The sequence below is a fragment of the Capra hircus genome, chromosome 14 (assembly GCF_001704415.2).
Source record: "Capra hircus breed San Clemente chromosome 14, ASM170441v1, whole genome shotgun sequence".
NCBI classification, from domain to species: domain Eukaryota; kingdom Metazoa; phylum Chordata; class Mammalia; order Artiodactyla; family Bovidae; genus Capra; species Capra hircus.
The window spans coordinates 16,418,653-16,446,381 of NC_030821.1; the positions used below are offsets into that span (position 1 = coordinate 16,418,653).

The 27,729-nt window shown below is 40.0% G+C and overlaps 1 protein-coding gene across 4 annotated transcripts in view; it reads right to left on the reverse strand.

Annotated features, from left to right (window-relative positions):
- STK3 (serine/threonine kinase 3) overlaps positions 14,997-27,729 on the reverse strand; it is a 310,699-nt gene continuing 297,966 nt past the window's right edge. For 3 of the 4 annotated variants that reach the window (XM_018058284.1, XM_018058281.1, XM_018058285.1), the window contains one exon: positions 14,997-16,377. In XM_018058284.1, coding sequence (XP_017913773.1) covers positions 16,142-16,377 — 236 coding nt within the window. In that variant the 3' untranslated portion in view covers positions 14,997-16,141. Of the gene's footprint in view, positions 16,378-23,923; positions 24,023-27,729 lie in introns of all 4 variants that reach the window. The other variant, XM_018058283.1, reaches the window with a different exon arrangement.

Below are 27,729 nucleotides of genomic sequence, written 5' to 3' on the forward strand. Positions count from 1 at the left end.
ATGTCTCTGCTTTTGAATATGCTATCTAGGTTGGTCGTAAATTTCCTTCCAAGGAGTAAGTGTCTTTTAATTTCATGGCTGCAATCGCCATCTGCAGTGATTTTGGAGCCCAAAAAAATAAAGTCTGATACTGTTTCCACTGTTTCCCCATCTATTTCCCATGAAGTGATGGGACCAGATGCCATGATCTTTATTTTCTGAATGTTGAGCTTTAAGCCAACTTTTTCACTCTCCTCTTTCACTTTCATCAAGAGGCTTTTTAGTTCCTCTTCATTTTCTGCCATAAGGATGGTGTCATCTGCATATCTGAGGTTATTGATATTTCTCCTGGCAATCTTGATTCCAGCTTGTGTTTCTTCCAGCCCAGTGTTTCTTATGATGTACTCTGCATAGAAGTTAAATAAGCAGGGTGACAATATACAGCCTTGACGTACTCCTTTTCCTATTTGGAACCAGTCTGTTGGTCCATGTCCAGTTCTGACTGTTGCTTCCTGACCTGCATACAGGTTTCTCAAGAGGCAGGTCAGGTGGTCTGGTATTCCCATCTCTTTCAGAATTTTCCACAGTTTATTGTGATCCACACAGTCAAAGGCTTTGGCATAGTCAAGAAAGCAGAAATAGATGTTTTTCTGGAACTCTCTTGCTTTTTCCATGATCCAGCAGATGTTGGCCATTTGATCTCTGGTTCCTTTGCCTTTTCTAAAACCAGCTTGAACATCTGGAAGTTCACGGTTCACGTATTGCTGAAGCCTGGCTAGGAGAATTTTGCGTATTTCTTTAGTAGCATGTGAGATGAGTGCAATTGTGCGGTAGTTTGAGCATTCTTTGGCATTGCCTTTCTTTGGGATTGGAATGAAAAGTGACCTTTTCCAGTCCTGTGGCCACTGCCGAGTTTTCCAAATTTGCTGGCCTATTGAGTGCAGCACTTTCACAGCATCATCTTTTAGGATTTGAAATAGCTCAACTGGAATTCCATCACCTCCACTAGCTTTGTTTGTAGTGATGCTTTCTAAGGCCCACTTGACTTCACATTCCAGGATGTCTGGCTCTAGGTGAGTGATGACACCATCATGATTATCCGGGTCATGAAGATCTTTTTTGTACAGTTCTTCTGTGTATTCTTGCCACCTCTTCTTAATATCTTCTGCTTCTGTTAGGTCCATACCATTTCTGTCCTTTATCGAGCCCATCTTTGCATGAAATATTCCCTTGGTATCTCTAATTTTCTTGAAGAGATCTCTAGTCTTTCCCATTCTGTTGTTTTCCTCTATTTCTTTGCATTGATCACTGAGGAAGGCTTTCTTATCTCTTCTTGCTATTCTTTGGAACTCTGCATTCAGATGCGTATATCTTTCCTTTTCTCCTTCGCTTTTGCTTCTCTTCTTTTCAGTTCTTCATTAAACATTTCTTGTATTTTCTTGTTCTATTCCCCCATTCTTTCTCCAAGATCTTGGATGTTTTTTCAAAATCATTATTCTGAATTCTTTTGGGACGGGTTTCCTATCTTCACTTCACTTAGTTGTTTTTCTGGAATTTTATCTGTTCCTTCTTCCAGAATACACACTTCTGCCATCTCATTTTGTCTAGCCTTCTGTGTTTGCGATCTCTGTTCTGTAGGCTGCAAGATTATATTTCCTCCTGTTTCTGATTTCTGCCCTCTGGTGAGTGTGGCTGGTCTAAGAGGCTTGTGCAGGCTTCCTGGTGGAAGGGATTGGTGCCTACCCACTGTGGGTGGAGCTAGGTCTTGTCCTCTGGTAAGCAAAGCTGTGTGAAGGGATCAGTTTAGAGGCAGCTATGGACTCAGAAAGACTTTAATCAATCTGTCTGTGATGTGTAGGGCTGTGTTCCTATCCAGTTCATCATATAGCCTGAGACATCTCACTATTGGAACTGACAGGCTGTTGGGTGGGCCCAGGTCTTGGTGACAAATGGCAGTTTTGAGGAGAACTCATGCCAGTGAGTAAGCCCTGTTATCTCTGCTATCAGTGTCCTTTTCCCCACAGTGAGCCATTACTGCCCCCTGTCTCCCCAGGAGATCCTCCCAGACTGGTGGATTGGTCTGACTGAGGCTCCTGTGAAATCACTGCTTTTTCCCTGGGTCCTGGTACACATGAGAGCTTGTGTGTATGCCCTCCAAGAGTGGAGTTTCTGTTTCTCTCAACCCTGTGGAGTTCTTGTGATCAAGCCCCACTGACTTTCAAAGCCAAAGGCTCTGGGGGCTTCTCTTCCCAATGCCAGAACCACAGACTGGGGGACCTTACACGGGGCTCTGAACCCTCACTCCTATGGGAGAGCCTCTATGATATAATTATTATCCAGTTTGGGTGACTCACCTGGTGAGTATAAGATTTGAGTGTATTGTGAATGTACCCCTCCTACCATCCTGTTGCAGCTTCTTCTTTGTCTTTGGATGTAGAGCATCTCTTCTGGTAGGTTTGGATCTTTTTGGTAGATGGCCTTTCAGCAGTTAGTTGTGTCTTTGGTGTTTTTGTGAGAGACGGTGAGCTCAAGTCCTACTCCACCATCTATTCTCAAACCCCCCCCTCCCCCAAAAAAAGTGTGTCGAGGGGTTATTTCAAAGACAGCGCAGCATGTACAGTGATAAGGAACAGTGTAACAAGAGCATTATTTTGTGATAGGCAATGAGATTTATAGTCACTGTCTCATTTTAGTCTTCACTGCAACACTAAATGATAGATAAATTTTTGAACTTATTTTTAAACGAATTAATTTATAATTATACATGGAATAGTTGAATACATTAAAAAAAAATCAAGCCATATAGGGAGAACTCAAACATGCATAATCCTTCAACTTCAACCCCCACCCTTGAGTAACTGCCATTATTACATTGGTACATACCCTCTTTAACTTTCCACTAATTTAAATACAGATCTTTGTACCTGGAGAATTGAAGAGTGGTTTTGTAAATTGCTCCATTCTGGAAATGCCTCAGTAGCACTGAGATAATTTTTTCTATTGGTTCATAAAAATCAATATCTTTCTTGGTACCTGCTGCTAGCATCCCCCTATGTGCTTGTACCAGAGTTTATCTAGTCATCTCCCTCTAATGATCAATTAGTGAGGTGAGTTATAATCTTCATCTGGGGGACCGAGTACCTTGTCCAAGGCCACCCAACTGGAAAGTGCAGAGCTGGGCTCCAGCCCAAAATTCCATCTGGCTCCAGAGACAATAGTTGTGACCATGGTAGTTTAAATGAACACAAACATAAAGGCTTGCTCTAAAGTCAGATAGAGACTCAGTATTTATTTGTTCACCACACATTTCTTAAGCATCTACTATGTGCCAAAACAAGTGACAGGGAATCTGCTCCCTGAAGTTTATTTTCTCTAGATGTCCAGTGTCCCTCATGCCTCCTTGCCTGCTATTAAATCTGCTGGCCATTTGTCCTGCCTTGCCTGCCCCAGGGCTCTATCCTTGGTCCTCCCCCTTTGCCTCCTCACGTGGCACCGTCTTTGGAGTTCTTTTAGTCCATTCCTCTACCTGATCACAGACGTCTTCATCTCCAGGCCTACCTCTCTCATCCAGCCCCAGGGTCGTGCTTCCAACTGACTCCAGGATGCCTCTTCTTGGATATCTCATAGACTGAGAATTCATCATGTCCACATCTGATCTTATTATCCTACTTTTCAAATCCATTTCTGACTTAATGAACTCTGTCAGTGTTTTGGGGGTGGTGCAACCTGGGGTTCTCAGTGCTCTTTTTGACCCCTGCATTCTTTTTTACCTCCTGCATAGATTTAGTCTATCACTCCTGCTTGTTCAATCTCCCAAATAGCTCTTGGATTTGCCCTCTCCTCTCCATTGTCAGACCTCTGTGAAACTTCAGCCCCTTCCCCTGAACTAGCACAGAAACCTCCCCCTCACCAGTTTTCCAAGCTCCTGAAGCCCCTAGTCCATTCCTCTGTTAGCTTCATTTCAGTGCTGAGATTACAGGTACAGTTGCTTCAGTCAACTAGCGTGACCTGTGCTTCAATCATCTGAATGTCTCTGGCACATGAGGGTCTAGAACCCAGCTTCCCTGAACATTTGCTGAGTGAGTGGTAGCACTGATGAGGTTTCCAGAAATAACAGATCAAACCACCAAGGAGGGTGCTTTAAGTGAGGCCCTCCCCTTTTTCATCAGGGTTTGGGTGAAAGAGTGGGAATAAGGATGAAGCAGAATGTCTGGCTCCTATACTTGACTGTGTTGTTAAACTGAGTAGGAATTCCGTACCATTAAACTCACGCCACAGTTTTGCATTTTAGGAGCATTACAGATAGTATCTTCTTCACTGTCTTTGTGTGGTGGTGATGGCAGCTCTGTCATCAATGCTCCCTTGTGTGTGTTAATCACACACATAGCAAGTTTATACAATAAAAATAGAACTGGTAGCAAAATACGTAGTATTGCTCTAGCTTTATTGCTTACAAGTACATTTTTATTTTCTCATCACATCAACTGAATGTTTTACTTCATAAAGCACTTTTTAGTACTGTAATTGGTTCCTAATGATCCAGGAAGCCCTGAGATTCTTCTGAAAAGCAGAGGCATTCATCGCTTTCCATGCAAATTTCTGCACCACTGACAACAGAATTATAGGGACCAAAAAAAGAACGAACGAAAAGACTCTGTTCTCTTTTTCATATATATATATATTTTTGTGAAGCATAGGCCTATAGTACAGCTGTATACAGTGAATTCAGGGGTATTTGCCACCCAAATTCTCACATTCAGTTGGATAATTATTTGCTCAAGGGCAAAACCAATGCTTCCCCAGGTTCCCAAGTATTGAGTACTAAGTACCAACTATGGTTTGGGAGATGACGCAGATGTAAATTTGAGGATGTTGGGACTATTTTCATGAAACTGGTTTGTTTTCAGGTCATTTCTCTGCCTGTACCTTTGTTCACACATTTGCTTATCTTCCCATCCACCCATCCGGAAATTACTGAATGACATGAGAGACGCTGTGATGAACTGAACATACCCCATGTCCTCATGGAGAGGAGCAAGGACATTTAGCGCCTAAAAATTGGGCTTCTCTGATTTCTTAGCCACTTGCTTAGATCCAAATTTAAATCACATTTCCTTCACCTTTCACATTTCTTTATCCTTTATTCAACAAGTGTTTATTTAGTGTTACTATGCTGGGGCTCGTGCTGATGTCACAGAGAGAGGAAAACATGGGCTCAGTCCTGGTCCTCAGACAGCTTAGCTGGTGGGAGATACAGAAGAATGAATGGCCACTGTGATACAACCTGGAAAGTGCGGTAATCCCAGTCTGCATCCGGGCACACATGGCGGGTTATGTATACCTGAGCAGAGCCGACAGCATGAGCAGTTGGTCACTTCAGTCTCAGGAGGGGTAGGCAGGAGCCATAGGGCACTTGAAGGAGTATTCAGAACCGTAAAGAGAAACAGAGGCAGGGCTCTGGTGTCAGAGGACTTTAATGGGCTTTATCCTGCAGGTGATGGAAGTCCATTGCCTTCTGGATTGACCGTGCCAGCAGACACGAGGGAGGGTGAGTTGAGGGGAAGGAACTTGGAGCCAAGACCAGTTAAGGGGCCACTGCAATCATCTGGGCAGGAGATGATAGAAGACCCAGGGGCAGCAGCAGAGAGAGTGGAGGTGGGGACACAGACCTGAGAAACATCTGGAAGCTGGAATTGTCAGGGTGGTGCAGGGTGAAAGACAGTGGTGACTCAAGGCCCCCCAGCATTGGTGATTGAGTGGTAGATGTAGCACCCACTGGGCTGCAAACACAGGGGCAGCAGTGTTTGGTCACGCTGAATTGGAGGCACGTGTGTGGCACTAAGAATACCTGGGTGTGGCGTTTATGACAAGTCTGGGCTGAAGGCAGGGATTTGGGAGCCATTAGCGTGTAGGTCGGAGAAGGCGATGGCACCCCACTCCAGTACTCTTGCCTGGAAAATCCCATGGACAGAGGAGCCTGGTGGGCTGCAGTCCACGGGGTCTCGAAGAATCGGACACGACTGAGCGAATTCACTTTGACTTTTCACTTTCATGCATTGGAGAAGGAAATGGCAACCCACTCCAGTGTTCTTGCCTGGAGAATCCCAGGGACGGGGGAGCCTGGTGGGCTTCCGTCTATGGGGTCACACAGAGTCGGACACGACTGAAGCGACTTAGCAGCAGCAGCAGCAGCAGTATGTAGGTATTACTGAGTTGAGGGTGTGTGATGCCATTGACAAATACTGAAAACACTGCATACCACCGCACAGTGTTAACTCTGAGAATATTGATATTATCATGAATATTGATATTAAATTGAATATGCACCGTGTGCTTTCCAATGGCCCCCTTAGGAAGACACTTCTTATCTAGGTACTAAGAATGATGGGGTTTCTTCTGAGCAACAGAGTTTGCTTTTGTCTTTTTCTCCCCTAAAATGAAAAAAAATTATTTTATGATTTTAACATAACTAAATATACTCATTTAAAAAAGCTTACAGTTTATTGGTTATTAATATAGTCAGAGTTATGCAATCATCACCCCAACCAATTTTGGAGCATTTTTGTCACCCCTCCCAATCTTCCTGTGCCCACTATTTCATTTCTTTTTACCGCTAACCATATTTCCTGGTATGGATACCCCACATTCTATTCTTTTATCAGTTGATGAAAGCTTTTTATCTTACAGACCAGCACTGTCCAATAAATTCATAACGTGAATTACAAATATGAGCCACATATGTAATTAAAATTTTTTATATGATTACAAAATTTTAGCTGTTTTTTTAAAAAGTGACAAGAAATAGGTGAAATTAACAAGATATTTTAACCCAACAAATCCAACATATTATTTCAATATGAAATAATAAAAATTAACGGGATAGTCAACATTTTATTTTGTACTAAGTCTCTGTAATACATTGTGTATTTTATACTTGCAGTTCATCTCAGTGTGGCTATCCACATTTCACGAGGCTACCACTTCAGACGGCATAGCTGGATAATGTAAACTGTTTCTGGTTTCTTTCTTCACTTTGGCTTCCAGGAAGCTTTGGACCAAATTCACAGTAAGCAATTTTTCTATTATCAAGAATATGATTCATGGCTCCAGATTGCTTCTCTTGCTTTTGCTTTTCCTTTCCTCACTTGTTTTTAATTTATGCTACTTTATAAATTGCCTGAAATAAAGGTGGGAAATGACAAAGGTCTTGAGAAGACTATCACTGACAAAAAGAAGATAAAGTTTCGGTCCTGCAAGTGCTAGTGAGTTGATCTGAGGAACTGAGTTTAAGCATACTTCTTTAGATGCAGTTGCTAATTCTCTACCCACGTTCTCTGGCCTCTTTGATCCAATACCCAACCTTAGCAAGGCTCTGCACACATTATGTCTTCTAGGTACTATCAAATAATGGAAATGAGTATAGCTGAGTGTGACTGGGAGACATGGGCACCAGGGAAGAGGCCAAATATTACTTTTAATTAGTTTATCTAGATAACATTCAGTGATTGGGGAAAACAAAACCCAAACCAAAAAAGAGATGACCTCCTAAATGGCAGGAGAGAGCAAGCAAGACAAATGGTCCCTAATGCATTTTCACTGAACACCTTCCCTGTGTCATGAAACTTTAGACTTCGGAAGTAAACCAAATATCCTTTCTCATCTCTGCCTTTCTATGTGCTCTGCCTGCCCCACAGTGCCTCTCTCTCTCTCCTGCCTTCCCAAGCCTCAAGGCCTAGTTCAAGTACCCCTTCAGTGAAACCTTCCTCGTCCTGCTCCATAGGGCTTCGTCTTTATATTTCTTACCACAACCATGTATGTCTGCCCTGTGCCAGGCGACAAGTGCCAGTTCTCAGGCAGGAATCAGGTCACCTGTGTTTCCAAACCTAGCACGGAAGCTGGCTCAATAGACGTTTGTCGATGAGTTAAAGAAAGTGCAAAGTTGCCGGTGCTCCCTGGGCGTGGGGCAGTGTGCTAAGCGCTTCACATGTGTCACATTCGTTTCCACTAGCCTCTGAGGCTGCCTTCCCTGTTTGACAAAGAAGATGAGCCTTAAAGGGAGGTTAAATAACTCACTCAAGGTCATGCATCAAGTCGGTGGCAGAACATCAAAAATGCTTACCTTTGAGGAGTTCCAATCTGCAGACGAGATAAGCTTTCACGTCTTTTTTATAACAACCTCAAGAACTAAAGAAACGAATTTGCTTCAGATTGGACAGAGCAGGGATAGGTCTTTTCTGTCAGAGGTTTTTGGTTCCTTTCAGCCAAGTTAGAAATGGTTACTATAGACTATCTCTGTATACCTTGTAGATACTTAGTACCATTGCTTTGGGTAAACGTCAAGGAACTGGTAAGACGTCAGAAGTCATTTAACAAGTCTATGACATCCCTTACATATGGAATCTAAAAATAAATGATACAAACGAGCTGACTTACAAAACAGAAACATTCACAGACAGAGAAAGAACTTTTGGTTGCCAGGGGAAAACGGGGGAGAAGGGATAGCTACGGAGTTTGGGGTGGACATGCACACACTGCTATATTTAAAATGCAACACCAACAAGGACCTAGTGTGCGGCACAGGGAACTCTGCTCAGTGTCATGTAGCAGCAAGGATGGGAGAGGACTCTGGGGGAGAAGGACCCATGCGTATGTGTGGCTGAGTCCCTTTGCTGTTCTCCTGAAACTATCACAACATTGTTAATCAGCTCTACCGCAATACAAAATAAAAAGTTAAAAAAAAAAAACACAAAAAACTAGCAACTCATTAGATTTGTGTGAAATTATTTTGCCTTATGGACTTTAAAAGCATTGTTGGACTTCTGTGACTGCCCATCACATTCAAATTCTGAATCATATTCCAAATCACTACTCACTTGTTAGAGCAAATAATAAACCCTCACAACCGAAAAGCCTTGCTGAAACTTGTTAAAGCCTACGTTCGTTAGCCCATTAATATCAGGCATAATTTCCAAAGGCCACATTCTAAGTGTGGAAACTGATTTATGGTCGTTAGCTGGTATGCTTTTAGAATAAACTTCTATAAACTTTATGAAAGGTCAACAGAGAATGAACTCATGAATTTGCTCATTGATTCATTAATAACGAAACAGTTCTACATTTCAGATTGCTCAGTGTATCTTGTTTTAATATTGAAGACTTTTTGGTTCCAAGTGCTATTATGTCTTCTCATTTGAATATTTTTGCTAAGAATATTTTTCTTTTTAAATAGAAAAGAAAGCTGTCATGGAAAAAATGGAAGTCTCAAAAACTGCACAGCTGCAGAACTGCCCCCATCCAGCGAGCTCTGTACACACTGGGACATTAGAAAGAGAATATTTTAAAAGCTGAGAGCTTTAGTGTCAGATGTTATTTAGCTTCCACTCAACTAATTACAGTTCACCTTGGAAAATTCTGTAAAAATTTAAAGACAACTAGTTGCTTGGTTTAAATACAAGCAGGCACTGAATATTCTGCTAGAATAATTTTAGAATTCTAATTTTTAGTGCTTTCTCATAAAATGGAATGCTTTTCTACCGTGGAAATATAGCGTATGACACTATTTTGTAATTTTGGCTACAACTGTTGTATCTATCATGTTTAAAAAAACCCAGAAAACCTATTTCCATTTGCTCTTTTCTCTTCCCTGAGATTATAAAGTAGCTTATGGAAAGAACAATACAAATGGGAAAACACTGAGAGATATAAGATTTTAAAGGATTCTGATCTGCTGACTGGCCCGGGGTTTGGAAAGCATGGTTTTTAGCCTGGTTAGCCTAAATCAATTTTGGTGTAAATGTGATCTGAGCAGGCTGCCGAGGGCAGGAGGTGTGAGGACTGCAGGCATGTGGTATCCTCTCCGGGCTTGTTCCCTAAGAGGAAAGACAGTGGGTATCTCCAGACCAGGGGACCTCATACCCTACAGATTTCTTTCTCCCCATGTGGTGATACTCTGAAAGATTCCAGCAGGTTTCCAGGCCCAGGGCCTGACCAGAAAATCCCCTTGACACACTGTGACCATATTTGACACCCACAGGAACCCTATGAGAAGATATAAAAATAGCACGATAGGGAACCGGATTCTTCTCGGTGTACTGGAAGACTCATACTGGAGTTATTCCAGGTAACTCCTTTTCCTTAAAAAAAAAAAAACAACAACAAAACCTTTCTATTTTTATAAATGTATGATCAGGGAAATGTAAACATGTAGGTCATAGAATCCTGTAAAATTATTAGCTCTAAATTTGATTCCACACTTCCTAGGATCAAGTAACTTGGGAAACCCAATCAATTACATGATTCATACTTTTAAGGACCAGAATGCCCAAAACTTTACTGAAATAAAACTGTAGAATAAATTTGAAAGTTTCCTGATGGTTCTTCACAAATGGGGCCATAGATGTTGGCCTTAATAATATCCCTAAAATAGAAAGGATAATTCTTAAAGTGGGGGATGGTTTAGCTTAACCCAACTACTGACTTTGCTCTATAAGAAAGGAAATACTTAAATCATTATCTGTGAGCAGGTTAGATCCTTGATGGGTTCTAGAAGATGCTAATGCACTTTAGAAGTTACAATAAACTTGTTTATCAATGGAGACCAGGGCCTTTTTCTTTATTCTTTTAAAAACAAACTGTTTAAACTGAGAAGAATTAAGTTTATTTTTGAAGTCATAGGCTAGGAACCTCACTTAATATTTCACATGTACTAGAATATTTGATTTTCACAATTGCTGCATTATTATAGATCAGGAAATTGAAACAGATTGGTTGAATGCTTCTTCTTGCCCAGGGCAACAGAAGTATAGAGCTGGAACTGGAACCCAGGTAACTGACCCTCTGAGGTCTTCTTTCTTCCACTGTACTGATCAGTGTTTCTCTACTCATTATCAAAGGCAGACTTTGGTAAGGGAGAGAAGATGCTAACATTTTAGTTAACAAATATATATATATACACATACATATATAGCTTTTAAGGCACAAGAACTCCAAAATATATCCTAATGAAGGGTAAAAAAAATCTTTTTGTACAAATCATCTTGGAAACTTCAGTAAATGCACCCTGCTTCTTTTCCTGTCATGTAGGTAGGGTGCCTTTTTGGAAAATTTAGGTTCCACTGAAATGGAGAAAAAGTTCAAATCTGCTAACAAGGTCCTCTCCTAAGTTTTATCTGAAGCTTCTTCCAAGATAGATCAGCAACCCTGTCCAGCAATTCTAAAGCCAGACTTGCTGTGTTTATTAGGCAATGTAGTCTAGTGGAAAAAGCAAAGATTTTGGAGACAGTTTAAAGCTCATGCTGGCATTGACTAGCCTGGTGATCTCATTTAATCTCTCTAATCCTGTCTTTTCTGAGAAAAAGACTATGCATCTTATTGTGAAGGTTTGAGATAATATATCCAGTTCATGATCTGGTAGCTGCTCAAAAACTGGTTGACCTTATTGTTCTAGTTACCATGATTACCAAGATGTAAGGAGAGGGATTAGCCTGTATGATTCATGATGGCAATTTTGTTACTCAAGCTAGTCACTTTCAGTGAAACTTTACTACCAAATCCATCTAACATCCTGGTAAGCTCTGTGAGAAAGCAAGATAGATAAACACCAAGTTTCTGCTTTCAGCTACCTTACAATCCAGTAATAAGGGAAATCAAATAGAGTTTGGAAGCAGTTTGGTTTGGTGGAAGAAAGGCCTCAAAGAAAGCAGTTAAGGCAGGATGGGCTTCCTGGCTGGGACAAGCTGCAGGTCTTGACGGGCTTCCCAGGTGGCGCTCGTGGTAAAGAACCCACCTGCCAATGCAGGTAGATGCTGGAGACAAGGGTTCTATCCCTGGGTCAGGAAGATCCCCTGAAGAAGGGCATGGCAACCTACCCCCGTATTCTTGCCTGGAGAACCCATGGACGGAGAAGCCTGGCTGGCAGGATTAGAGTCAGACACACCTGGAGCAACTTAGTGACACACACACAGGTCTTGAATGGCAGGAGGCAGAGTTCATTCTTTTCTTTCCTCCCACTGCACAGAGTTCATCCTTAATTTGGTGGGCAAAGTTCTGCGAACCCAAGAGTGACCAGCAGAATCAGAATTTTAAATTAGGGAGCTTGAGCAAGTGAAGAAAGTAATAGGGAGTCTGGCTAATGGCAGTGTGAGCAGAGCAATGACTGGGAACTGTTTTTCCAAGGCTAGTGGAAGAACCGAACTGGCCACTTGCTTTCTCTTTTGGGGTCTTTCTGTGACTCAGGGAGTTGGTGGACTGAGGTTGAAGGTGTTTTGAGTAGACACGGAACACGGGAGAGAAGCTGATTGACTCCTTGGAGGACAAGCCATGATCTGGTACATCAGACTATGCTACCAAGGTATATAAGCAGCCCTATATCTTAGCAAACCACTCAAACAGCAAAGACAAGTAGTCCTCCTGTTAGACTCCAGATTCCTGGGCTTTGGGCCCCCACCCCCCCCAAAAAAAATCTCCAAAATAGTACTCCAAAATAGTGTTTTGATAAAATATCTAATTAAATATCTGTACTTAAGAAGTTTATTATGCAATGCAATTCCAATTATTTTTAAAAATTGTTCTATTTTAGAATGTTGTATTATTAGTACGTTTGGATTTATTTCAATCATTACTCTTTAACATACAGGATAGGAAACGAAAATAGCACTCCTATTGAATGCTAACATGTCAGTAATTTGAAAAGATTCCCTGTGACTAAGTTAAAAACATCTTATTAATATATTATATAATTTCTGCTAGAGAAGCTACATATCTTTCAGTGAGTAGAGAGTGATTTTAAAAGTTGGGGATATGATTCAGTAAACAAGCAGAAGAAATTCAAAAGCATGTAAATAATACACATAAGGCTGTTCAGCAAATTATCTGACACATGTAAGTGTCCCAAATAACAGGTATTATTATTTTGAAAACCATTTAAATAAATACATTTTCTTATCCAACTGGCCAAAGTAGCTCATATTTTGAATATAAAACTATTTATGCTAAAATAAGCTAAGTGTATTATAAGCCTGTAGAAATGAGTCATCTAAGTTCATTAAATCAAAGAAAAAAATTTCTCATCTAGAGGCCAACATATACAATGATGCTGACTTTTCAGCAAGATGAAATCCTTCTTCATTAGCTTCAATTACATCTACAATACTGTATCTATGAAAGGATGGGGGTGTGCAGAAAGCACACTTAACTATTTCTGGAATGTTCTCAGCAACCAAGGTTAAAATAATAAGTGGCTTCTTCTTAAACTCATTAAAATAACCAGAAAACTCTTTCCTAAGAATAATGATTAATCAACGCTGACCTAGACTTGAAAGTTTCTTTAATGGCTTTTGGCTCTTTCAAACTTTAAATTCCTTTTTTGATTGGTGGTCCGCAGAGCGTGAGAAGACAGGAAAATTTTAAGGCAGATTATCCTGAAATGTTCTGGATCGTCCTAAGGTTCTGAAGTAGAACCATGTCCACTGTCCTTAAATCTCTAAGTACAGGTGTGTAGACATACATTTGGGCTCCCCAGGTGGCTTAGATGATAAAGAACAGGCCTACCATGCAGGAGACCTGGGTTTGATCTCTGCGTCAGGAAGAGCCTCCAGAGAAGGAAACGGTAACCCATTCCAGTATTCTTGCCTGGAGAATTCCATGGACAGAGGAGCCTGCTGGGTACAGTCCACACAGTCCATGGGGTCGCAAAGAGTCAGACACAATTGAGTGACTAACACACATATATTGAGAAAGACAAATATACAACATATAAACATATATATAAATAACATAAAGAATATTCCATATATAAATAACATACACATTTAAAAAGACAAATATAACATATATAAAGACAAATGTAAAGTCTAGTCACACAAAAATTATATTGAAACGGGATATTTATGATTAAAAGGAAGATTCTTGTTGAGGCTTTATTAGTAAGAGTAGTTAACAGGCCTTGTTGAATGAATTTGCATAAACTTTCTAGTTTAGCAAACAGGAGATAAATCATCTTCATAGGTTTCTTGTCATTTCATGTAGGTGGTTTTACTTGGCTAATAACAAATCAGTCAGTGGATTCCATCAAATTAAGTGAGGTATTCAGTTTACTGAAAGAAAAAACAAAGAAAAAAAAAGGGCGGGGTGTTTGAGTTGATTGACTCATCTGATTGACCCAAACACATGTAGCTGAAGAATATACTGTAAACTCAGTATTTGCTGTTGTTCAGTCAGTCATGTTCGACTCTTTTCGACCCCATGAACTGCAGCACACCAGGCTTCCTTGTCCTTCAATATCTCCCGGAGTTGACTCGAACTCATGTCCATTGAATTGGTGATGCCATCCAACCATCTCATATCTTGTTGCCCCCTTCTCCTCCTGCCTTCAATCTTTCCCAGCATCAGGGTCTTTTCCAATGAGTCGGCTCTTCATATCAGGTGGCCAAAGCACTGGAGCTTCAGCTTCAGCATCAGTCTTTCCAATGAACATTTAGAACTGATTTTCTGATTGACTGGTTTGATCTTGCTGTTCAAGGGACTCAAGTTTTCTCCAGCACCATTTTTAATAATGTTTATAAAATCTTCAATATTTACCATGTTTTAACAGTCTTATAATTTGCATCCAATGAGACAATTTACTGTTTGTAAGGACTCAACAGGGCAAGGACAAATGTTACTCCAGGTATTACCCGGGGTGCAAAGGTCATTTTAAAAAGGAATAGAAGTTTCCAGAGATGACACAACTTCTGTTGCTGCTGGCTGGAGCCACTGTGTGACTTGCCAGGGCTCCTTCCCTTGCTGTGGTGACCACCAACGTTGCAGACGGTGGAAGCTCTGTCAGCGTGGTCCCTGGCTGTGAAGGTCAGCAGCAGAACACTTGGGTGACAGGTGATCTGGGTTATGTTAAACCCTTGAAGGTTTAGAGCTGTTATCACTGAATAATCTAGCCTGCACTGTCCTGACTAACATACCTTCCTTGCCTAGAAAAGACAGAATCTAGGTCATGAGTTTTAAAAAAAGACAGAGCTGAAATGTGCTGGGTGGCACAGTAAATTTATTTGTCTTTATGATTTACACATAGTAATTAAACACACAAAAGAACAAACACTGTCAAGATGGCCATATGTAGTTTAGGAAATGACTGGTCCCGGTTCAATCATGCAAATATTCATTCAGCTTAGAAATGAGTTTCTTTTTAATGGTTTTAATCTTTTTTTTTTTTCAGTCCCCAAAGCTTGCACAGATCAGTACAAACGTTTTTGCTATTTTGTTATCATCAGGCACATGATGTTTACCAATTCCCAGCAAATAAATGAAATCAACAAAAAAGTCTGGGGACAACTGAGCATTTTCACAGAAATAAAGTGATGAGCTTATTACAATTTGATACAGTTTAGCTCTCAGACCTACCCATGAAGCATGAAACGATATTAAGAATTACATTTGTCTTAAGGATTTATTTCTTTTAAAATATTCACCATACATTTTTGTGCAAGGGTTCCATTGATTTCTTTGGTTTTAAACATTATAGCTCTGTATGACCTAAATATATATAATCCTATTTGTACCAAATGTCAGAAATAAAAAAATTAAAATTTCAGAAGGTAAAAATGGAATTATTGCTTCAGTATAAAAAAACACCTGGCCCATTTGTGTACTATTGCTATTATTGCTTTGCTTCTATTGGAAAACTATCCTGGAAATCAAGGAATGTACCCCGTAGCTCCTGGCTTACAGTATAATTTGGTTGTACACTGTCATTTATTAATATGTCCCGACCTTCACCAAAGCTATCCTGATCTTACCCTTAAAAAACAAAACAAAATGAAATAGCATAAATAAATAAGTTTACCTAGAGGGATACAATAAATAGGCTATTAGAAAAGAATAAAGAATATTGTAACATAAAGCCCTTTGGTGCTGTACAATTAAACAATAGCTTTGGATTTTCAAGGTTTCTAAACACAGCCTTCGTTTTACAACACAGTTTTAGTGCTGGTATGTAGCTGACAGATATAGAGAAGAATGCATTTCTGCTGTTTTCATCATTTAAAAATGAAAACACAGTGGAAACCGTATTAAGTTCTGTCTTCTGGGAATTCACCTCGGTTTGTACCATCATCAGTTTTTGGCTATTGCCTGGCTGTAGAGCACAAATCTTAGAGATTAAAAAAAAAAATCATAATATTTCTTCAATTCTTAGTGGTTTCTTGGTCTCCAGAATAGTCATAGAAACAAACAGAAAGGAAATTAGACTCAGAAGTTTTGCTGTCTTCTTTTCTTCGCATCCATTGCGTCCAGAATGGGCTGCCTTTTCGCAGTGTATCTTTGACGAAGCTCTTCTATTTCTCGTTCCATCATGGGGTCCAGCGCTTTTAACCGCATCTGTAGTTCTTCTAAACTTAGATTTTTTAACTAGATATAGAAAAAAAAAAGAAGATATTAAAATAGTAAAATTATCTATAATAGGTTAAAGTCTAATGAGTTTTAGCAGGAATATTCCAACTCTTTATATCATCTTTGAAATATGGCTCAACAATTAAAAGAGGAATTCCTTCCCTGAAGAACCTAGAAGGCACGTCTTGCAGGAACCTCAAGTAATCTGCAACAAAACAATAAAAAAAACCTCTGCTTTTAGGAAAAAAACAAATGAGAAAATAAAGCTAATAAAATCTATCTGGGTTTAAAAAGCCAGAAATACAAATGTACCATTGCCAACAAATAGCTTTTCAGGGTATGTTCTAGACTGCTGTTGTTGTTCAGTCGCCCAGTAGTGTCCGACTCTTTGCAACCCCATGGACTGCAGCACGCCAGGCCTCCCTGTCCCTCACCATCTCCCGAAGTTTGCCCAAGTTCACGTCCATTGCATCAGTGATGCCATCCAGCCATCTCTTCCTTTGACGCCCTCTTCTCCTTCACTGTAATCTCTCACATCCTTGCCGGCCATGGAGAGCTATGATAATCATGAACACTTGCAGAGACCACCCAAGAATGTGACAAGATTGAATACAGGGTTAAATCAACTGCTCTAATCTGCATTTTACCAAGTGCTTCAATTTTAAGTACTTGACTGATCAGAAAATCAAATTATCTAGAATACTTTAACCCCAAATTGGTTACTTTATAAGCCAGGCCAGAAAACATTCTCATTACTTTATTGTCACATGCCAATTTTAACTAAAAATAGCATTTTTCAGCTTGATCCTCCACCTTACTCATCATACCTGGCCCTAAGTGACTCTTGGTTCCAAAAGTCAAATTCATTCTCAACTGAAAAAGATCTGTCACCGCTGAGGATACTGAAAAGAATGAGTCACAGACTCTGAGGAAATGCTAAAGAGGAGCTCCAAAAATATAAGATGACAGTGTTACGGGAAAGAATGCACTGGCTCCCAGGATGATGCCCCTGAAGGTGCTTACTACGTGCTCTGGTTGGTATAAACAGTTCTTGTACCTAAAATATGCCCTGTTATTTTTTTAGTCAAACATCACTGAAACAAAACAAAACAAATCCTAGCCTATTATATTTTATATACATGTACATATAAAGCATAGTATTATGTTACATGGGCTTCCCAGGTGCTCAGTGATAAAGAATCTGCCTGCCAATACTGGGGACATGGGTTTGATCCCTGGGTCGGGAAGATCCCCTGGAGAAAGAAGAGGCCATCCACTCCAGTGTCCTTGCCTGGGAAATGCCATGGACAGAGGAGCCTGGTGGGCTGCAGTCCATGGGGCTGCAAAAGAGTCAGACAAGACTTAGCAACTAAACAACAATTATATCACATACTTTCTTCACTAATTTTTAATATAAGTATTAATCTGCTATATGGTCACTACTGTTTAAATCACTCTGGGGATAAAGAATAAGCTACTGGGGAATCTTGACACTTTCTGTGATGGTGAGATGAAGGGCCAGTGGGGATCACACACAGCCACGTTTCCCTGGGAAAGACATGCCTGGGGGCTGTCTACCATTAAGATCCGGTTCTACTTTGTCTTTGTTTTAGCCTATGTTACCTTTGAATTTCTGTAACATTTAAAATTTAAATACCATCATTCAGTATTTGATTCTAGAGTCATGTACTATTTTCACAATTAATTTTTATGCATGGGTTTCACGTCTACCCCAGGCAATCCCCAAATACGTAAACTTTAGACACACATCTTTGTACACACATCTAGAAACCATTAAACTATACTGTCAAATGTGAGGACACAAAGGTGAGGTAAATAGGAATATAGAATAAACGACTCAAAGGAATAGGTAACACTATAATTAGTGTATTAATGTTATAATTAGTGTTATTTCTATAACATCACACAAAGCAAACAATTATTGCATTAAATACCTTATAAATACCTTACACTACCTTACTGGGGCAAACTGCCCATAGTTTATAACTATTTAACTAAAGTAATAGACTGAATTCAGAAAAAAGCTACTTAGAAAACTTTTGTTCTATAACAGACTTTTATAGTATCAATATGTAAAATTTTATATTATCAATATGTAAAACAGACCTGTGATAGTGGAGAACCATTAGCTGGCATTGTTAGGGAATTATGTGGTCCACATATGAAAATTCATGGCATATCTAAATTTCAATTAAGTGATAAAACTCTTTCAACCATTTTTAACAGAAAATCCTTTATAACGTATTTTACAGAATATGCTGCCTGCTAAAACAAACTTTCCTTTTGATGAATCATCATTATTAATATCTGTTACTAATCTATACCATATATTAATTTACCCTCTTCCTTTCAGTTTTATCTTAAGGGAAAGCTATCAGCTCCTCAGTATGTCTGGTAAGTGGCTCAGATGGTAAAGAATCTGCCTGCAGTGTTGGAGACCTGGGTTTGATCCATGGGTCGGGAAGATCCCCTGAAGAAGGGAATGGCAACCCACTCCAGTATTCTTGCCTGGAGAATCCCACGGATAGAGGAGCCTGGCGGGCTACAGTCCATGGAGTTGCAAAGAGTTGGACACGACTAAGTGACTCTTGCTTTTACTATCAGGCCCTTTCACTGCCATCCCTGGGTGAATATCCTTCTCTCTCTGCTCCAAGTCTGTTCACCTACTGGGAACCAGAAAAGCAATTCAACAATCCTATCAGGCATTACACTAAATAAGAATAAATAGCTTCTGAGTGAAAGCTTGAGGCTATTTTAGGAAAGATAGAGCATGGCTTTAGTGCTGAAGCTTGTTATATGTTTTTTGTGTGTGTATGTGTGTTTAAAATTTTGGACTTTCCTGGTGGTCCAGTGGTTAAGAATCTGCCTGCCAATGCAGGGAACAAAGGTTCGATCCCTGGGCCAGGAAGATCCCACATGCTACGGAGCAACTAAGCCCGTGCGCCACAACTACTGAGGCTTGCACGCTCGAGAGCCTGTGCTCTACAAGAGAAGCCACCACAGCGAGAAGCCCATGGACCATAACTAAAGAGTAGGCCCCACTCCTGAAACTAGAGAAAGCCCGTGTGCAGCAATGAAGACCCACCACAACCCAAAGAAATAATAAATTAGAAAATTTTTAAAGCCTTAAAAAATTTAATTTCATATTTATGGCTGTATAAGGTTGAGGTTACAAGAAATCTGACTTTTACCTAAAATATATACACAGTTGGGGCTTCCCTTGTGGCTCAGCTGGTAAAGAATCTGCCTGCAATGCAGGAGACCTGGGTTCGATCCCTGGGTTGGGAAGATCTCCTAGAGAAGGGAAAGGCTACCCACTTTAGTATTCTGGCCTGGAGAAGTCCATGGACTGTATAGCCCATGGAGTCACAAAGAGGTGGACACGACTGAGTGACTTTCACTTTCACTATACATAGTTATGTTTTCTGGTGGGCCATCAGAGAACTTCAGGACTTTAACTCACTTGTTAAAACATTTATTGATATTTTCTATGGACCCAAGCACTGCAGATGCAAAGATGAACAGAACACTACTTCCCGTAAGGAGCTTGCAATCTAGCTCACGAGACAGGTCCAGGCACAGCTAACTCATGAATGGAGGGGCACGCTGAGAAGTTGGGAAAGGGGATGGGGAAGGGTAACAGTGTACGCGGAGATGCGAGATGCATAAGGCACACAAGTGCCTGACGTCTTTCGGGATGTCAGCTGACTGCTGGGTTGTAGGAAAGATCCAAGGGAGAAGGGGATCAGGAGATAAAGACAAGAAAGAGGGGAAAGGCTGGATGACCAAGGGCTTTAAATGTGCTGCTACAAAATTTGTGTAGACAAAAAAAGAAATGCTTGATAATTCTGAGCATAATTAGTGACATGACCGTATATGAATGAGCTTTAGAAAAATGTCTCCAATAGCAGGTAGGGAAAATGGGTTGCCGTCGGGGTGGGGGAATACAGGCAGGAGTTGTCAACAGGTTACTTCATCAATCTAGTGAGAGGAAGAGGCTTGAACCAGGGAAATGGAAGCAGAGATTGAGGAGAGGGGTTAGAGAGCCTGGAAAATACAACTGATAGGGCTTTCTTTGTTCACTGACAGAGGGAGGAAGGATTAGGGACGATTCTGGCTTCAAGCTGGGGTCATGGGGCAGAGATTGACACCAATTAATAAGGGAGGGGAGAGTTAATGGCATTAAGGTGGAGGTGTCAGATGTGGATTATAATTTTGGGGTTTTAGACCTCAGGAGAAAGATTCAAGCTGAAGACAAAGACTTAGGGAATCATCAGCATTTAGTTTGTAATGAAGCTCTCAATGAGGATAAGATTATCCAGGAAAAGATTCTTCCCCCATTCTTAAGATCTATGATACCCAACAGAAAACGACCCACAAATCTTATTAACACTGTGGTCAGAGGCTTTTCTTATCTTCTTAACAGAACAGAAATGTTTATATATATATATATCCATCCATCTATCCATATACTCCTAAATAACTCTAGATTATGGTGTCATCTAGACCCCATAAATTGTGAGGTTAACTGGTAAAAATGTTTACTTCTTATACAAATGGGTATGACTTACAGACATGAACTTCTGGTTGAATTTTGACTTCTGCTTCAGCCCTAATAACATATATTTAGCACTCTATGTTTCCGTAGCCCTCTAGCCTCCACAGGCATAAAAATGGTTTGGGGTAGGAAACGTGGCAGAAACAGCTTTTCAGTCTCTTGGAAAACAGTACGCTCAACTCCCTGGTAGTAAAAAAATCTACAAGCCAGATAAAAATATAGAGAGACTCATGATGATAAAAATTACCCTATAAAATCATACCATCCACTATCACCCTTTAAAAATGCTAATTCAAATTAAAACAATTTGGGGGGTGAGTAACACAGAATCAGAAGAAAATGCTGAGCTTCCTGAACTAATATCAGTGTTACTGTGATGAAAGTTTCCTTTATTAAAATCAACTTTCTTGGAAGATGCAAATCACTTCAGAATTATGTTTATGGATTAACAGATCTTGGGGTAAATTAACTTGAATTTACATTTTTTATATAGGAAAGAAATGTTCCTTGTGAACCATCTTTCTGCATGAAACACAAAGTGGCTGTGTTACCGTAATTATCTGCCAGCTGACTAACTCCAGAATAAACGCAGAGCAAACAGTGTTGGGAGTACCAAGTCTTTGTTCTATGTCTGGGTTTAGAATTTGGTTACGTCAAGTCAAATAAAAGAATTTTAGAATATGTATACATTGTGGGCTTTACTATATATGAAAAAATGAGTATCTGGAAATGACTTTTACATGTTTTAGGCTAATTCTATTAAACAAAATTTAGTTTTGAACTTAAATGGTAAAATAGAAGTTGCATAACTAGCAGTGATGCTTAAATCCTCAGGCCTTAACACAATGGACGAATACACTGTAGCTTGACGCTCTTTACAAACACTGGACACGTGACTTGGTTAAGTGACTAAGCAAGCTGCCATGCAGTAAGGAGGAAAACTTGAAAGCAGAGAGTGAGCCCACAGCTGTTTCAAAAACACAGAGTCACAGAAAAGTCTATGCATTTCCGAACAGTACTGTTTCATACCTGAGACATTTTTTTCCCCTCTTCATAATTCACATTCTCTATTCTGCTCTTCTTGGCCATTTGAAATGACAAATATCAGGGGGCAAGACATACTACTAAGAGCAGAGAATAAACCCGGTTTCCATAAGAGGGTTTAAACAGAGACTGGGTATAGTGAATTATATGGGCCTAAGAGAAATAGATTTTGAGATCTGGGATTCTTAGACGTCATTGCATATGAATAAATCATTTATTTAGCAGAAACATAAAGCTGGGTTTAGTTAAGCCTCACAGAATCTCACTCTAAGAGAACCTTAGAGATGATCTACTCTAACTTCCTTATTTCAGGGGAGGAAACGAGAGCTAGCCTGCTCAGAGTTATACTCCTGGTTATTAGCAGAGACATGACCCAACTCTTAGGTCAAAGCTGTTTTGTTTTGTTTTAAATTATACCAAGTCTGATATGCTTAATCTAGCACAGCCAGAGAGTTCAAAATGTTAAGTCACTTCAGAATGGGGGTGTGATACTGAGAAACTTCTAGGGTCTTCAACCCAAACTAAAAGGAAAAATGGTTTTTAAATATTCAGCTATAAAGGCCACACTGAGCAGAAAACGCCACATTTGACATTTCTACAGAGCCGTCTCTTAAGATGGAATAAACTGCAGAAGTTCAGCAAGAGAGGGAATGGTTCTCCTCTTTAAGGTTCAGGCTGGTAAACTAGGATCTCTCAGCTCTTACAGAAAGTTTAGGTGAAAAACTCTTAAGAAAAACTCGAAACTTTCAAAGAATAACAATTAGACAGTTGAGTGGGTGGATACTTGTGTATAAGTTAAATGGAAAAGTCAAAACTACTTTTCAATAGGAGTAACACTGCGTTTGAAAATAGTATCGTTTGATACATGAGTGACAGCTTGAATAAGCAGCTCATTTTGTTACTGATAGTCCTAGATTATCACATTTTAATCCAAGAGGTAAGAAGATTACAGCTCAATATACTAAAATATTTTTTCAGTATGCTTTAAAAAAAAAATCCAAGACAGGTATGAAGATTAGTAACTCACCAGCTCTTACATAAAATAGTAGCATGAATAACTCAGTGATGTAAAAAGGTAGCAAATAAGATTAAATCAATCCACAGATAATTCTGACAGTTCAAACTTATAATAAGCATTATTTCTGAACTCTATGAGAAGTATTGAAAAGTTGCTAATTATTATTGATCAGGAAGAACTGTTATCAATAAAATCAGAACTTTCAAGTTTATGTATCTAGTCTGCTAATAAAACCTAAAATGTTATATTATTTTGTTTTGTCAAAAACAGTCCTAGTTAAATGAGGGTTTTTTTTTTTTAAGTCTTAATCTCAAAAAATAGCAGAAACAAGATCGCGGAGTTTTAAAATGCTTAAGTGTGGTAACACTTCTATACTTAATGGGTCTACAAGTTGCTGGTATAATCAGTCAACTCAGACCGTCACAATGAAGCAAACAGTTTTACATGTAAATGTTAATACCGTCAAAGACGCGATCAAAAAAACTTTGTCTCAGGTTGGCTGTGTTTACTGGGGAAACACACTCTTCCTAGCAACTGTTCAAATAAATCTCACAGATGCTACAGACCTTATTAGTGGTCTGTGATTAAAAAAATATGGATTGCTAATACTGTATCCTGACTCATCTATTTTCCCATCTGCTAGCAATTGGAACAATACAAACTATCAACAGAACGGCTAACAACAATAATTTTCTATGGCAACTTTGATGCTGAATCGCCTATAGCATTTTGTAGGATTTACCACTGCACGCCTCAAACTGTTTTGAGTTGTCTGTGGCATGGAGCAACATATTCCTTTCCCCCTCCATATTCCACTTTAGTTCAAATTTTTACTGTGTTGAACAGAATCTGGTTTGGTTTCATACAACACTATTCATGGAGCCACCACATCATTTCACTAACAATGAGAGTGGGAGACACACCGAAGTACTAGCAGAAGTCTACTCAGGCCCAGTGGTAAGCTCAGGTATCTGTGAACAGGTAAGGGGCTTTCTGCTAAGCAACAGCGATGACAGGCAGCACTTAAAAAAAAAAAAAAAAGAAGTTAAAGACGTCAATATATTGAGGAATTTCCTGATTTAATTTCTGGCACTGAGAAGAATACAATAAACGAGCTCTCAAGTCAATTCAAAATTCTACGAAGCTTTCTTAAAAGCTTCACAGTACATATACATTTAAAACACGTATTTACAAAACTAATGAGGAAAGTGATAATTTCAGACGCGAGACCTTATGGAAGGAAGGCTGAATTCCTCACCATATACATTCTTTAAAATCTACATTAAATCTATTGGCAGAGTTTTCCTCAGACAGATACTCTCTACCTATCTGGATGGGGGACTGTACATATAACTCTGTTCGGGGCTGAGTACCCTCATCTACAGCTGAATGACTACAAGAATTCCGGGATTATAACTGGAAATTGAATTAAGCATCTGTTTGACCTGGAGCATCCAAAGTAACTGTAAGACATTTAGATCTTTTCATTCCTGAAGAAAAGGGAGAGCATCCCTTCTCGTGGCTGAGGGGAAAGTGCCAATTACTGATCCCTTACCAGGGGTCAGACACCATCCTGGGTCCTGGGCAGTAAGTCATTTAATCCTAACAGTCACTTTACAGGGTAGCTGTTACCAGCTCTGTTTTAGAGACTGGTGTGACTCACCCCAGGTCACACGGCTACCGGAGTTCCTGCATGCACTCAAGGACAGCATCAAATCCACCCATGTAAGTTTGGACTGGAGCCTAGTGAGAACAATTTCTTAGGCCTCCCAAGAACTACAAAAGCACTTCAAAGGCCAATTATCAAAAGGGTTTTTTTTTTTTAATAGAATTGTTTATAGATTAAAAACAGGGAAACATTTTAAAAATCCCACCTTTCCTCTCTAGATTGCACCTAGAGGAATACTTTACTTTCAAGATATTAATGTGTTTTTGAGGCTTCCCAGGTGGCGCAGTGGTAAAGAATCCACCCGCCAGTGCAGAAGATGTAAGAGACCCAGGTTCGATCCCTGGGTCGGGAAGATCCCCTGGAGGAGGAAATGGGAACCCACTCCAGTGTTCTTGCCTGGAAAATTCCATGGACAGAGAAGCCTGGCAGGCTACAGTCCATGGGGTCACAAAGAGTCGGACACGACTGAGCACACACACGATGTATATTAGCTATAATTGGCCTTATAAATAAGCACGTGTATGTTTATGAAGGAGTCTTCTACTTATCAGCTCTCTAGAAATATAAACACATTTTACATAGCCCTCTGGGATAGATGCCACAATTTAATCAATAAACAGATACGCCGTGACAAAACTAATATGACCCGTCCCCTTGACACAGAAGCAACATAGCTGGCGTCCATTCACACTGTCCCATAGTTGGTCTGACACATTATTTGGCTTGGATCCAGCAATGAGCTACAAGCTGATGGACATTACTATGGTTATCTTCTCCTACAGAAATCTGAGCCACCCATGTGAAAAAAAGAACCATGAAATTTCAGTTGTGTTCCTCAATGGCAACTGAACACCCATTCCTTTTATGCCTTTCAGTTTCTAGTAAGTAGTTTTGTCTGCTAAAAATACCAGGAAAAACTTAATTCATGCATAACTCTGCTATACTGTAAGAAGCTCAAAAATTCTAGGCCCAGAACAAAAAAATATGAGTAACTCGGAACCAACCACCAATTAAATCTTTCCATATCTATTAAGGGTCAGATGAAAAAAGCTCTATTAGCTCTGATTCCTTATATTAGTGTTTTTGATGAACACTTTGAAGAGTTTTTAAAGCATCGATAAGTCACACACAAGGGATTGACGAATTACGTGATTAACTTTCTTTATATACTATGTAACTAGTTTCTTTAAAACTTAATTATATGACTGGTTACGGACGATCATAAACGTTAAAATAAAAACATAACTATTTAAAATGTATCTGTAACCAGCTTACTGGCCAAATCTTTGTGTTAACTATTGTATAAACAGTTTCATTTCTTCAATCACACTTCTTCAACTATGCTACGCCAAATTTCCCTGACACATCCCTTAAGGAGTCTTGTGCAATCAATTGCATTGATTTTTGGTCACTTTTCATTACTGAAAGTCCAGTTATAAATTTCAATCTCATACTAAATATGGGCTTCTCAGATGGTGCTAAGCAGTGAAGAACACGCCTGCCGATGCAGGAGACAGGAGATGTTAGGTTTGATCCCTGGGTCGGGAAGATCCCTCCCACTGAGTCTGGGCTTGCACAGAAAGACCAAGAGACTGTGGGAAGGGATGCTGTGTGCATCCAGAACCTTCTCCCCACCTCTTTTCAATTTCAGGGTCTACTTCCTCTCTGGTTCTGGGAGCTGGGAAAGAGAGAAGGACCTTTTGATCTAAATGGCTCCATGTCAGCTGCAGGGAGGTTTCCCTGGTCCTGCTCTGGCTTGGCTGATTACTGGGGCTGCAGCACAGAAAGGTGTGTGCATGTGTGGATTCCCAATGTGGGGGTTGGTATCACCCTGGTGCTCACCCTTCCTGGAGAGGGGCTGCACTTGGGGTGGGATATTGTCTTCTCTGGCCTGGAAGCCGTCTCAGCAGCATAATGACTTCTGATCTCCATTTTTAGAGCCACAGAGATCGCAGAGGTTCTTTTCTACACCCTCCAGGGCCACCAGGACTACAGAAGGCAGAGGGCCCCTAGTCCCTTCTTTCCTAGAACACTACACCTTGATCCTGAGTTATCCTGCAGGCCTCGGTTCCGCCAACACAAGTCTCTGGGAGAGAAGCAGACATCTCCGTTAATACACCCTCCAGACTCCCAGGAACTTGCCTATCTGCTTCAGTGGTAGTCGGTGGGTCTCCAGGGTCAACCAGCTCAGCGAGCAGCTGGCTGGAACACCCAATGCCAGTCTCCCTTTCCTGTGGGCACACCAATCTCTACAAATGGCAATCCAGAAACATCCCATGCCCACCTTTAAGCAAGGAAAGGGCACTTTCTTCCCCATCTACTGACCACTAGACTGTGAATTACATTAGGATAGGAACTTTGGCAAATAGTTGCATCCCCAGTGTCTAGTCAGAGCAAGTACCTGATAAAAGTATACTGAATGAAGAATGGTGGGGCTCTTAGTAAACCCTGGAAGGAGGTGTCTGGTCTCAATGGCTGGCAGCCCTCTTTAGAATACACCATACTTAAGAGTCTGCTGTTTTTGGTTGTGGACAAGAGTGCTTATGTGTGGCAACAGGAAAAGTACTTTCAAAGCTGTGGTACATATCTGTTCACTCTAAAAATATGAAAAAAGTGTGTGTGTGGTATCAAGTAGGTGCATGAACAACTGAAGTAAAGCAGAAAGAGCATTTGGGAAAATCAGAGACGTTATCCAGCAAATTTCATTTATTTTACTACAGGATAGGCCCATGCTCCATTACATGTTTATTCTGCATGTCTGATAATACATTTAATTTTTATATCAACTCCTTATTGTCTTAGAAAAATGGCTTCTGTCACAAAGTTTTTCAAAATGACAATAAATACCATAGTTTACTCCTTTGGCAAACATGTACAGAAAGAAGTGCTTTGGGAGGGCATAATTCTTACTAATACCACTGAGAGCATACAACCATTTATACTATTTTCTGTTGCAGCAATATCGTAATACTTAACCTGACCATTTAAATTATGTCTATCTGCAAATCATGAAGATGCAAAATTTACTTTGCCCATCTATAAAAAGGGTTTTAAAATAAA